The sequence below is a fragment of the Acanthochromis polyacanthus genome, chromosome 12, assembly GCF_021347895.1.
Source record: "Acanthochromis polyacanthus isolate Apoly-LR-REF ecotype Palm Island chromosome 12, KAUST_Apoly_ChrSc, whole genome shotgun sequence".
NCBI lineage: Eukaryota > Metazoa > Chordata > Actinopteri > Pomacentridae > Acanthochromis > Acanthochromis polyacanthus.
Window position 1 is genome coordinate 32,521,721 of NC_067124.1, and position 11,869 is coordinate 32,533,589.

General features: G+C 37.8%; 1 protein-coding gene across 1 annotated transcript; it reads left to right on the forward strand.

The window, feature by feature from the left end:
• Positions 1 to 5,744: 5,744 nt before the first annotated feature.
• Positions 5,745 to 7,881, forward strand: LOC127536601 (urokinase plasminogen activator surface receptor-like). Its single transcript, XM_051957460.1, is given in 6 exon segments — positions 5,745 to 5,859; positions 6,214 to 6,330; positions 6,408 to 6,554; positions 7,030 to 7,140; positions 7,274 to 7,348; positions 7,351 to 7,881. Coding segments are annotated over 6 exon segments (657 nt in total). The 5' UTR covers positions 5,745 to 5,777; the 3' UTR covers positions 7,476 to 7,881.
• Positions 7,882 to 11,869: the final 3,988 nt, after the last annotated feature.

Consider the following 11,869-nt stretch of genomic DNA (forward strand, 5'->3'; position numbering starts at 1 on the left):
ATGTTGTCGTTTCGCCGCTGGTTGTCTATGTGGTGTCCATCAAACGACGTGGGCTTTATAGATGATTGGAGCTCTTTTTGGGGAAAACCTGGTCTGATTAGGAGAGACGGCATCCATCCCACTTTGGCTGGTGCAGCTCTCATTTCTAGGAATATGGCTGATTTTATTTATTACTCCTAAAGCATGACAACCCAGAGTTAAGACCAGGATGCAGAGCTGTAGTCTTAAACATCTCTCTGCACTTTCCTCACAGCTGGCACCCTCCAGTAATTCAGTTAACTTTATTGAGACTGTGTCTGTCCCCCGACCACCAAAATTCAATAAATTAAACAAATCAAAAATATACAAAAGAAATAGTAACCATAAAATTTAATAAAAATTAATACCTCTATTTCAACAGAGCAAAGAAACAGGACAATTAAATGTGGTCTGTTAAATATTAGATCTCTCTCGTCTAAATCTCTGCTAGTAAATGAGTTGATAACTGATCACCAGATTGATTTGTTCTGTTTGACTGAAACCTGGTTGCAGCAGGAAGAATTTATTAGTCTAATCGAATCAACTCCCCCTAGTCATATTAACTGTCATATTCCTCGAATCACAGGCCGAGGAGGAGGAGTAGCAGCAATCTACCATTCTAGTTTAAAATTGAACCAGAGGCCTCAACCTGATTATAGCTCATTTGAAAATCTTACTCTTAGTCTCTCTCATCCAAATTTGAAAGCTCAGAAACCAGTTTTATTTGTTGTTATATATCGTCCTCCTGCTCCTTATTCTGAGTTTTTATCTCAATTCTCAGACTTTTTATCTGAATTAGTGCTCAGTTCAGACAAAGTTATTATTGCGGGTGACTTTAACATTCATGTTGACATAGACAGCGACAGCCTTACAACAGCTTTTAATTCATTATTAGACTCAATTGGGTTTTCTCAACATGTAAATAAACCAACTCATAGTTTTAATCACACTCTTGACCTTGTCCTGACTTATGGCATAGAAATTGAAGAGTTAACAGTATTTCCCCAGAACCCTCTTCTTTCTGACCATTTTATAATAACATTTCAATTTAAAGTAAAGGATTGTTTAGCAGCTGAGAACAAATATCATTACAGTAGGTGTTTGTCTGACAATTCAGTATCTAAATTTAAGGAAATAATACCATCACTGTTTACTTCAGCAACATTTACTGATAAATCAGAAGGCAAATATTATAATTTTATCCCCACAGAAGTGGATTATTATGTTAATAATGCTTCAGCCTCACTGTGTACAACTCTTGATAGTGTTGCACCTGTAAAAATAAAGTTATATCTCAGAGAAGACTTGCTCCTTGGTATAATTCCCAGCTACGAACTTCAAAGCAGGCATCCCGAAAGCTGGAAAGAAAGTGGTATTCCACTAATTCAGAGGAAGTGTATGTGGCTTGGAAAAATAGTCTAGTAATCTATAAAAAAAAAGCTCTTCGTAATGCCAGGACAACTTATTATTCATCTTTAATAGAGGAGAACAAGAACAACCTTAGGTTTCTCTTTAGCACTGTAGCCAGGCTGACAAAGAGTCAGAGCTCTGTTGAACCTTGTATTCCTTTAGCTCTAAGCTGTAATGACTTCATGAGCTTCTTTACACATAAAATAGTTATGATTAGAGATAAAATTAATCTGGCCCTTCCTACAAATGTCACAGATGCTTTTGAATTGGCTGTTAGACCTGATGAATCTTTAGAATTCTTCACTCCTATACGTCTCTCTGAACTAATTTCGACAGTTTCTACATCCAAACCATCAACATGTCTTTTAGATCCTATCCCAACTAGACTCTTCAAGGAGATTTTACCTTTAATTAATTCTTCAATGTTAGATCTGATTAATCTCTCTCTAGTAACAGGCTATGTACCACAGGCTTATAAGGTTGCTGTCATCAAACCTTTGCTTAAAAAGCCCACTTTAGATCCAGATGTGTTAGCTAACTATAGACCAATATCCAACCTACCATTTCTCTCTAAAATTCTGGAAAGGATAGTTGCAAATCAATTATGTGAACACTTACAAAGGAATAATTTGTTTGAAGTGTTTCAGTCAGGCTTCAGAGTGCATCATAGCACAGAGACAGCTCTGGTGAAAGTTACTAATGACCTTCTCATAGCATCAGATAATGGACTAGTCTCTATACTTGTTTTGTTAGATCTTAGTGCAGCGTTCGACACAATTGACCACAAAATTTTATTACAGCGTCTAGAACATTCAATTGGCATTAAAGGGACAGCACTGGACTGGTTTAAATCCTACTTATCAGATAGGTTCCAGTTTGTGCATGTCAACAATAACTCTTCTGAGCATACTAAAGTTAATCATGGAGTTCCTCAGGGTTCTGTCTTAGGACCGATACTTTTCACATTATACATGCTTCCTTTAGGCAATATTATTAGGAAGCACTGTATTAACTTCCATTGTTATGCAGATGACACCCAATTGTATTTATCTATGAAGCCAGATGAAACTGATCAGCTAGCTAGACTGTAAGATTGTCTTAAGGACATTAAAACCTGGATGACTTCCTACTGCTAAATTCAGACAAAACTGAAGTCATTGTATTTGGCCCCAAACATCTTAGAAACTCGCTTTCAAAGCAAATAGTTACTCTGGATGGCATTATGTTGGCCTCCAGTACTACTGTGAGGAATCTTGGAGTTATTTTTGACCAGGACATGTCCTTTAACTCACACATAAAGCAAGTCTGTAGGACTTCCTTTTTTCACCTGCGTAATATTGTAAAAATCAGGAACATTCTGTCTCAGAGTGATGCAGAAAAAATAGTTCATGCTTTTGTTACTTCCAGGCTTGACTATTGCAATTCCTTATTATCGGGTTGTCCAAATAGCTCTCTTAAACATCTACAGTTGATCCAAAATGCTGCTGCGAGAGTACTGACAGGAGTTAGCAAAAGAAATCATATTTCCCCTATACTTGCTTCTCTTCACTGGCTTCCTGTTAAATCCAGAATAGAATTTAAAATCCTTCTTCTGACATATAAAGCTCTTAATAACCAATCTCCATCATATCTTAAAGATCTGTCAGTACCATATTATCCTAGTAGAACTCTTCGCTCTCAAACTGCAGGCTTACTTGTTGTTCCTAGAATTTCTAAAAGTTCAGACAACAAAGAGTAGTCTGTTGTCAAAAATTGTTTTAGGTTTTATTATTACTGTTTTTATTGTCAAATGGGGATACAATATAAATTTGCCTGTCATTAATTTATATTCTCATTTATTATTTATTACACTCAAGAAAACACACAGTCCACATTCAAATCAAAAATCATATATTTCATGACATTCAAAAGGAGTTGGGAGGGGAAAAATATACAAAAATAGTAATAAAAATTAATTGTAATTAATAATTTTCTTGTCATACATTCTCTTAAACTGAGAATCGTGTTCTGATTTATTCCAGTTTAACGCTACACACTGAGACACAATTGTCTTAACTACAGTTCTTGCATATTCATGTTGAAAAATGATTTTCCTTCAATGATCATTGCCATCTGAATGCAAAACAAAGGTATTCTGTATATTATTCTTGCCGCATTTTGCCCTGAACATAACAAAATCTGTAAAACACCTAGACATACTATATACATTTCATAATGGTGACTTACTGAACAATAATAAATAAATCATGCCAATTAAGCAGATGATTTCATCCTGAAAAAAGTTGAGTTGACAGGTGGACAAATGATAATTTAAAATAAATAAGTAAATAAGTGAATTCTTTCTTTGAACATCTTATCATGAACTGAAAAACACTTTCATTTATCAGTAAAAGAGAAAACACTGCTTTAGGTAGCTAACATTAGGTATTAGCTTGAAAGAAAAAAAAAGAGGCAAGGAACGTTTCCTCAAATAAAGACGTAGCTACGTGTTAGCCCACGGACACCTTACAATTCAAATGAAACGTTAACGTTTCATTCAAACGTCAAACGTCTTATGTATTAAATGGATATAAAAATCGGCCTCTCTGGGAATTTACCTGTAACGCCATCGCTGACTGAAAGCACGGCTTTAGATTTTTGACCGTGTACACTTGCTGTTGTACACGCCCACACCATGAGACAAGCGCCATGAGATGAGCACCATCACGCAGGAGTCTCCAGGCTGCAGCCATACCCGTCTCAGCTGACTTCTCATCAGTGTTGCACAAACCATAACCCACATTTTCTATCCCTCTTCCTTTTTTTGTTTTTACATGTTCAACTTTGCAGCTTCTCTGTGGGCTGTGGTGAAGAAGAAGTCAGCCCTCTGCAAAATAAGCTGCCTGCTCTGCTAACTGACACCTGGGTTGCATTCAATAACAGTGTAACTTTCTATAGCAGGGCAAATGAAGAAAAATGTGTCCTTTAGTGGAGGCCCTTCAGGAAGGACAAGTGAAACTGTATTTAATGGATAATAATGCTCATTTCATCCTGATGAGATGTTGAAATAAATTGGAATTATCCAGATCTATTGTGCTCCAGATCAGAAAGCTGCCTCTTCCTCCCCTGAGGAAACGTAATGTTAACTAACAAGACTACAGCAGTGGTGAGAGTGAAAAGATGCAGCAATCCAGTTCTCTGGACATGTCCAAGCACGATGAGAAAACATTTTTATGATCAAGACATTATTCATTGCATGTGACTGCAGTTTTGATGGATTGAAGGTTTTCTGAGATGAAAATAAAATATTCTGTAAGTTATTTTTTCAATATCTTTAAAATGTACATTTAAAAAAAGAGAAAGGTAATTGTCATTTACTCAAAAAATAAATCATAAGCTCCACTAAAAAGTCTTTACTGGTATACTGGATGAACTGCTTTCACATGACTGCCTCAGTCAAATGTGTGGGTGGTCTGTAACTTTCGTTTCCCCAAAAAAGAAGAGCTTCATTTTTTCAAAAAAAGGCTTGTTCTTCTTTTTTTTTGGATTAACCGTTCAGAAATGATACTTAAGAATTGCTGCTCATATAAAAATAAAACCCTTGCTGAGAAAACTCTCATTCATAAAGGATGGCTACATTATCATCTTTGTTTTTTCTTTGGGGATCCTACAACTACAGAAAAGAAGATTTAAAGTTATTTTTCTTTGACTACTACTCACTTTTTAAATGTGACTGTTTACCAGTTTCCAAAAGGAATTCTTTGTAAGTCATGTCAACATTTTAGGGGTTTTCAGAATGACAAGAAATCTGAATATGTTATCTTATGCTTCACTGAATCATGGCTGCATAGTGAATACATTCTCTACTACTTTAGGACTGATAAGCAGTTGATTATCAAAGAAAAGTAACTGGCAGGTCTATTAATAACAATTACATTGTTGGTTGCATACTTAAAGTACTCATGATGGACTAATACAGCTTTTCTCTGATTGTTAATTATTTGAAAGAAAAAATTAAATCAATTCAATGAAACTTTGCAAACTAATAAATGTGTAACTCTGTATGAAGCAAACCTGTGATCTTTGAGACTTTTGATTTGAGGTCCAGCTGACAGTCTGACTTTGCAGCCAACAGATGAAAAACTCCAGAGCAAAGAGAAGTTACCATTAATTGCTAACCAAAAAAGAGATGTCAGCTTGCACTGTTAAATAGTAAATATGAAAAGAAAATATAGTAGAAAGCAAAAATATGGATATTTTTTGTTTAAGGCTTTTGTTAAAGTCACATTTCCTCTCCGTTAACGAAATGAGGGTGTGGTCTGAGAGTGAAGACAACCCCTTCTCAGGAGAGCTTCTTATAGCCCGGAGAGATGAAAATGAATCTCACTTGTTTCCCACCATCAAAAATGCATCTCCTTGTGCTGATCCTTGGGATTGTGCTTCTCCCCAAAGGCAAGTTTTTATTCTGTTGTCTGTTTTCTTTCTTGTTGTTTTACTTTTCTCTCCAGTACTTTGGCCTTTTCAAACACTGTTAGAGACATGGTTTATTTAAATCCAGCATATATGCTGCGTGTTTTTTGCTTTTCTTTTACAAGTTTGCAGCTTTTGCACAGACAATTTAAGTTGAGCACAAGCTACAGGCTTCAGGAAACACATCAGAATTGCAGCTGGCGTATGTTGGATAGCTCATATTTGCAGTTGTATTTAAAAATCCGATTCATTCACTTCAGAGTTAACATGTTAAAACTATTTTTTTATTCATTGTAGACAAGTGAAGTTGATTTACCTTATCTTGTGTTTCATCAGCCTCCACCCTGAAATGTTATAAGTGTTTAATGAGTAACTCTGGAACCTGCAGCGACACTGTAGAATGTCCTCTACAGGATCAACAGTGTGGTGCGACGAGAGTCGTGTCATATGCAGGTATGTTAGTTGGTAGGTCCCTGGTTTTGTTATTTCTTGGCACTGGATCAGTTTACAGCTGCCACTCTTTTTTGCAGGAATTTCAAAACTCGCTGATCTTACCTCGAAAGGCTGTGTGCTGCCTGCAGAGTGTGTCAAAGGATCAGTGAACTTTGGAATTGCAAAGACTGAATTTACCAGCAGGTGCTGCACCACCGATCTCTGCAACACTCAAGCTGCCCCGGGTAACTTACCTCATGTCATGTTGATATATGTGCATCTATGCATCACTGGGGGATGTTTTTTTTCAATAACTGGCACTTTGTTGCATTACAAAAAACTATACAAACCTTATGACTGCCTTCAGAGTAAGTACTAGGTAAAATTGTCATGTTTTGTATGTTGAAACTGCCATATATATCTAGAGTGTGATTTGATTGACTGTACAGAGCAAATACTGTCAGAGAAACAAGACCAGTCAGGATCCTCTTTGACAGAGGATCTGAAGGGTGTGGCAACCCAAACTGTAAACTCAGCTTCTCATAGTCACACACTGTAAATATAACAAACAATTCCTGCATTGGAAATCTAAATTTTATTTGATAACAGTGACTCTACAAACAAACCGATGACAGAAATCTTTGCATTTATATGCCATTTTTATATGCTTGGTTAGTAGCTCCCTTTTCTTCTCCAAATATTAAACATTCTGTTTCACAGATGTCGGCCAATCCTCCCAAAATGGAAAGAAATGCTTCTACTGTGATGGACAATCGTGCACTGCAACTCTGAACTGTGTGGGGGACGAGGACTACTGCATCACATCAACAGGTAACAGGCCTACAGCTTGTAGTGTCTACGATGTGCTCCACATATTTCCTCCTCTCAGAGGAATGTTTTAGTGACTCTAGCACATTTATCACAGGTTGAAGCTGGAACACTAACATTAGTATCATTCTGACAGTGGATACAGGAGGGAAGGCCGTGACAGTGAAGGGCTGTGCTTCCAAGACGGTATGTTCAAGTGTCCAATATGCTCAGACAATGGAGGCCTTGGAAAGGACACCAGCTGCTGCCAGGGCGACTTCTGCAACAGTGCCACCAGTACAACTGCTGGCATTCTGCTGTTGGTGGCACCGCTGGTCTCTGTGGTCTTGTTTTCTTAGCTTTGCTTCTCATCTGTGCACAACCTCATAGTGCTTAAACCGGCTTTGTTACTGTTTCAGACATGTGAGAAAGTAGAAATTTAGAAAGCAAAAAAACAGAATGGTGTTTTCCTGTCTCCTGCAACATGCAGTTTCTAATTGGCTCACTTTTTTCATTTTTGACATAGTTTTACATTGTCTATACATCTAACAGCAACTGTCTTGCATAGAATTGTGAATAACAGCGCTGTTTGCATTTCTGTTTGGTTTTGTTTAATAGTTAAAGCAAGGGAAAAGTAGAAGATATACTGATGCAAATTTGTGGTTGTGAGTGCTGTTAGTGACCGATACCTTTTGTATCTAGAAATTTGGAAACAATGCTTTGATGTTATTGATATAAAGGAAAATAAAGTTCTGCTGAATCAGATTCTGTGTTTGTTTGTTTTTTGTAAAGTATACAAAGTATACTGTATACATATTAAGGGAGATTATTTCATTGTTAAGAATTTGGTTTGTTCTTTGTAGAAGCACACACATACCTTACAACTTCAACTGAATGTGTTACATGTGAGGCAGTGCTCAATAAAGACGTCAAACTACAGTGGCATCTCCTCACGTTTCTGACCAAACACATTGCAGTGGAACAGCACAACAACCATCTCAACTCTGGATAGTGATAAGATCCCGAAATCCCGATAACAAATACAAACATTTTGGCTTTAGATTGTGACACCTGGAGTGGATGTGCATTTCTCTTTACAAATGAAGTTACAAAGGCTCAAAATTCAGGAGAAAGTGGCTCAACTTAAAAAGATCTAAATTAAAACCTTCCCCTTAGTACTGTGATGGCCTGCAACCTTGAAAATATTCCCTTTATGAACAGATGTGGTTTATTTTATACGGAATGACTCTAAAGCCACTGTTAATCCAGCTTGAATCAACCCAAGTAAACACATAAAATCTGCCATAGACTTGGATGTTATGATCGACGATCAACTAACCCTCAAGGATCATGTGGCCTCTGTTCATCAATTGTGTCGATTTGCCCTGTACAACATCAGGAAGATCAGACCATACCTGTCTGAAGGTGCAGCACAACTCCTGGTCCAGGCTCTTGTAATATCGCGCATCGACTACTGCAACTCCTTATTGTCAAACCTCTGCAGATGATCCAGAATGCAGCAGCATGTCTGGTTTTCAACCAGCCAAAAACAGCACATCACCCCACTGTTCAGATCCCTTCACTGGTTTCCAGTTGCTGACCACATAAAATTCACAACTCTGACACTTGCATTAAGAACTACAATGATAAAAGCTCCCTCCCACCTGAACTCAGTCATTCAGGTTGTTACGATCCAACCCTTTAGCGGTTGGCTGGATGCAACAAAAAAACAGACGTTATTGGTTCAGGTGAAGGGATTTATTGCTTAGTGGTGAATGGAACACAAAAGTGATAACAGTGTAACACAAAACTGGTGAGTGTTGCTAAATCAATGAATGGAATATAACAAAATGAAGGCTAACAGAGTTTCCAAACTATCGAAACCCAAAACAACTAAATTCCCGAGCCAAACATAAGTACATCACAACTGAACAATGAAATTCTTATGCTGCTAATCCTCTTTCACCAGATGCAATCAAAGAAAAGATGTAGCAATTCCAAATAAGCAAGTGTAGCTTAACCAACAGTGATAGTGGTCATAAAGTGCACTGTGCATTATTGTAAATTTTGGTTTGAATAAAAGGATAATGGCAGTTGTCTAAAGTGCATATTGCATGTCAGTTAACAGTGATACAGCTGTACACATAACAGCTGTATCACTGGGGTCACTGTTTAAACAGCATCAGAAACACAATATTTATGAGTACTTGTGTTGTGTAAGTCCAATGAGACAGTCAGTTCAGTGTGAATGTGTACGAGAGTCATTTACAAGCCTGACACTTTTTGTAGCGCCTGCCTGATGACAGAAGTGTGAAGAGGCTGTGTTGGGGCTGTGATCGAAACTTATTCACTCACTGTAGAGCCTTCCTGTCCTGAGCTGTGTGGTCACTGTTCCACACAGAGATGGAGCTGCTCTGGACACTCTAAAATGGACTCTTGTAGAAGTTACAAAGACCTTTGGCGGGCGTGCTCACAGAAAGCACAGCAGCTGCTTACAGTATGGTGTGTGTTGTGAGACAGATGAGATCCGTTGCTGATGTGAACTCAGAGTAACTTGAAGGTTTTCACTTTCTCCACCTCAGCCTCCTCTATGTGTATAAATGAGTGCAGCTCCACCATTTACCTTGGATCAACAATCCTTTCCTTGTAAAACCCGTTCTGACTCCAGGAAACCAGATCTGCCATCTCTCTCCTGTTTACCGTCCCATCCCCCTGCAGTGATCACTCCTGTGAACAGGGCCGGATGGGGAGTCAAATTCGCCCGGGACTTTTTGGACCAGACCCCCCCCCCCCGCCTTCTTCAACAAAGTCTTGGTTGACACTAAAAATTATGACATAACACAACAAACCTTTGAACTTGTACACTGTATTTAATAATCACATCTCAAAAATAATTCCTATGGCACTTAAGTTGTTGTTGCTGATATGGTGGCATTACAACCATAAATCCATCACTCTAGGTGATGGATTTATGGTATGTCCTCTCATGTGGGCCTGCGTGCCTGTACAGGGCTGATGAATGGCCGCATATGGATAAATAAACAAAACTATTTATTTATTTATCCTTTTTTATTGTGATAGTCGCAGTGAAGAGTGACAGGAAATGGGCGAAAAGTAGGGGGAAGACATGCAGCAAAGGGCCACGGACAGAAATCGAACCAGGGCCGCTGCGTCGGGAGACCAGCCCCTGGACATAGGTCGCCTACTTAACCTGATGAGCTACACAGGCGGGTGGCGCCCAATAAACAAAATCATTTAATAAATATCAGCGCACCGGCCCACGGCCCTGTCTGTGACTTTGTATCATTGGTGGATTTGATGATATTCGTGTTGTTGTGTGTAGAGTGAACAGCAGGGGGCTCAGCACACGACTCTCATGTTGGATATGTGGTCCCAGCTGACTTCACATCAGTGTTGCACAAACCATAACCCACATTTTCTATCCCTCTTTCTTTTTTTGTTTTTACATGTTCCTCTTTGCAGCTTCTCTGTGGCTGTGGTGAAGAAGTATTCAGCCCTCTGCAAAAAAAGCTGCCTGCTCTGCTAACTGACACCTGGGTTGCATTCAGTAACTGTTGTAACTTTCTATAGCAGGGCAAATGAAGAAAAATGTGTCCTATAGTGGAGGCCCTTCAGGAAGGACAATGTTGAAACTGTATTTAATGGATAATAATGCTCATTTCATCCTGATGAGATGTTGAAATAAATTGGAATTATCCAGATCTATTGTGCTCCAGATCAGAAAGCTGCCTCTTCCTCCCCTGAGGAAACGTAATGTTAACTAACAAGACTACAGCAGTGGTGAGAGTGAAAAGATTGCAGCAATCCAGTTCTCTGGACATGTCCAAGCACGATGAGAGAACATTTTTATGATCAAGACATTATTCATTGCATGTGACTGCAGTTTTGATGCATTGAAGTTTTTCTGAGATGAAAATAAAATATCTGTAAGTTATTTTTTCAATATCTTTAAAATGTAATTTAAAAAAAGAGTAAGGTAATTGTCATTTACTCAAAAATAAATCATAAGCTCCAGTAAAAAGGCTTCATGTGTGGTACAAGTCTCTACTGGTATACTGGATGAACTGCTTTCACATGACTGCCTACGTCAAATGTGTGGGTGGTCTGTAACTTTCGTTTCCCCATAAAAGAACAGTTTCATTTTTTCAAAAAAAAAGGCCTGTTCTTTCTTTTTTTTTTTGATTAACCCTTCAGAAATGATATTTAAGAATGCTGCTCATATAAAAATAAAACTTTGCTGAGAAAACTCTCATTCATTAAAGGATGGCTAACATTATCATCTTTGTTTTTTCTTTGGGGATCCTATAACTACAGAAAAGTAGATTTAAAGTTATTTTTCTTTGACTACTACTCACTTTTTAAATGGGACTGTTTACCAGTTTCCAAAAGGAATTCTTTGTAAGTCATGTCAACATTTTAGGGTTTTCAGAATGACAAGGAATCTGAATATGTTATCTTATGCTCACTGAATCATGGCTGCATAGTGAATACATTTCTCTACTACTTTAGGACTGATAAGCTGTTGATTATCAAAGAAAAGTTAACTGGCAGGCCTATTAATAACAATTACATTGTTGGTTGCATACTTAAAGTACTCATGATGGACTAATACAGCTTTCTCTGATTGTTAATTATTTGAAAGAAAAAAATGAAATCAATTCAATGAAACTTTACAAACTAACAAATGTGTAACTCTGTATGAAGCAAACCTGTGATCTTGAGACTTTTGATT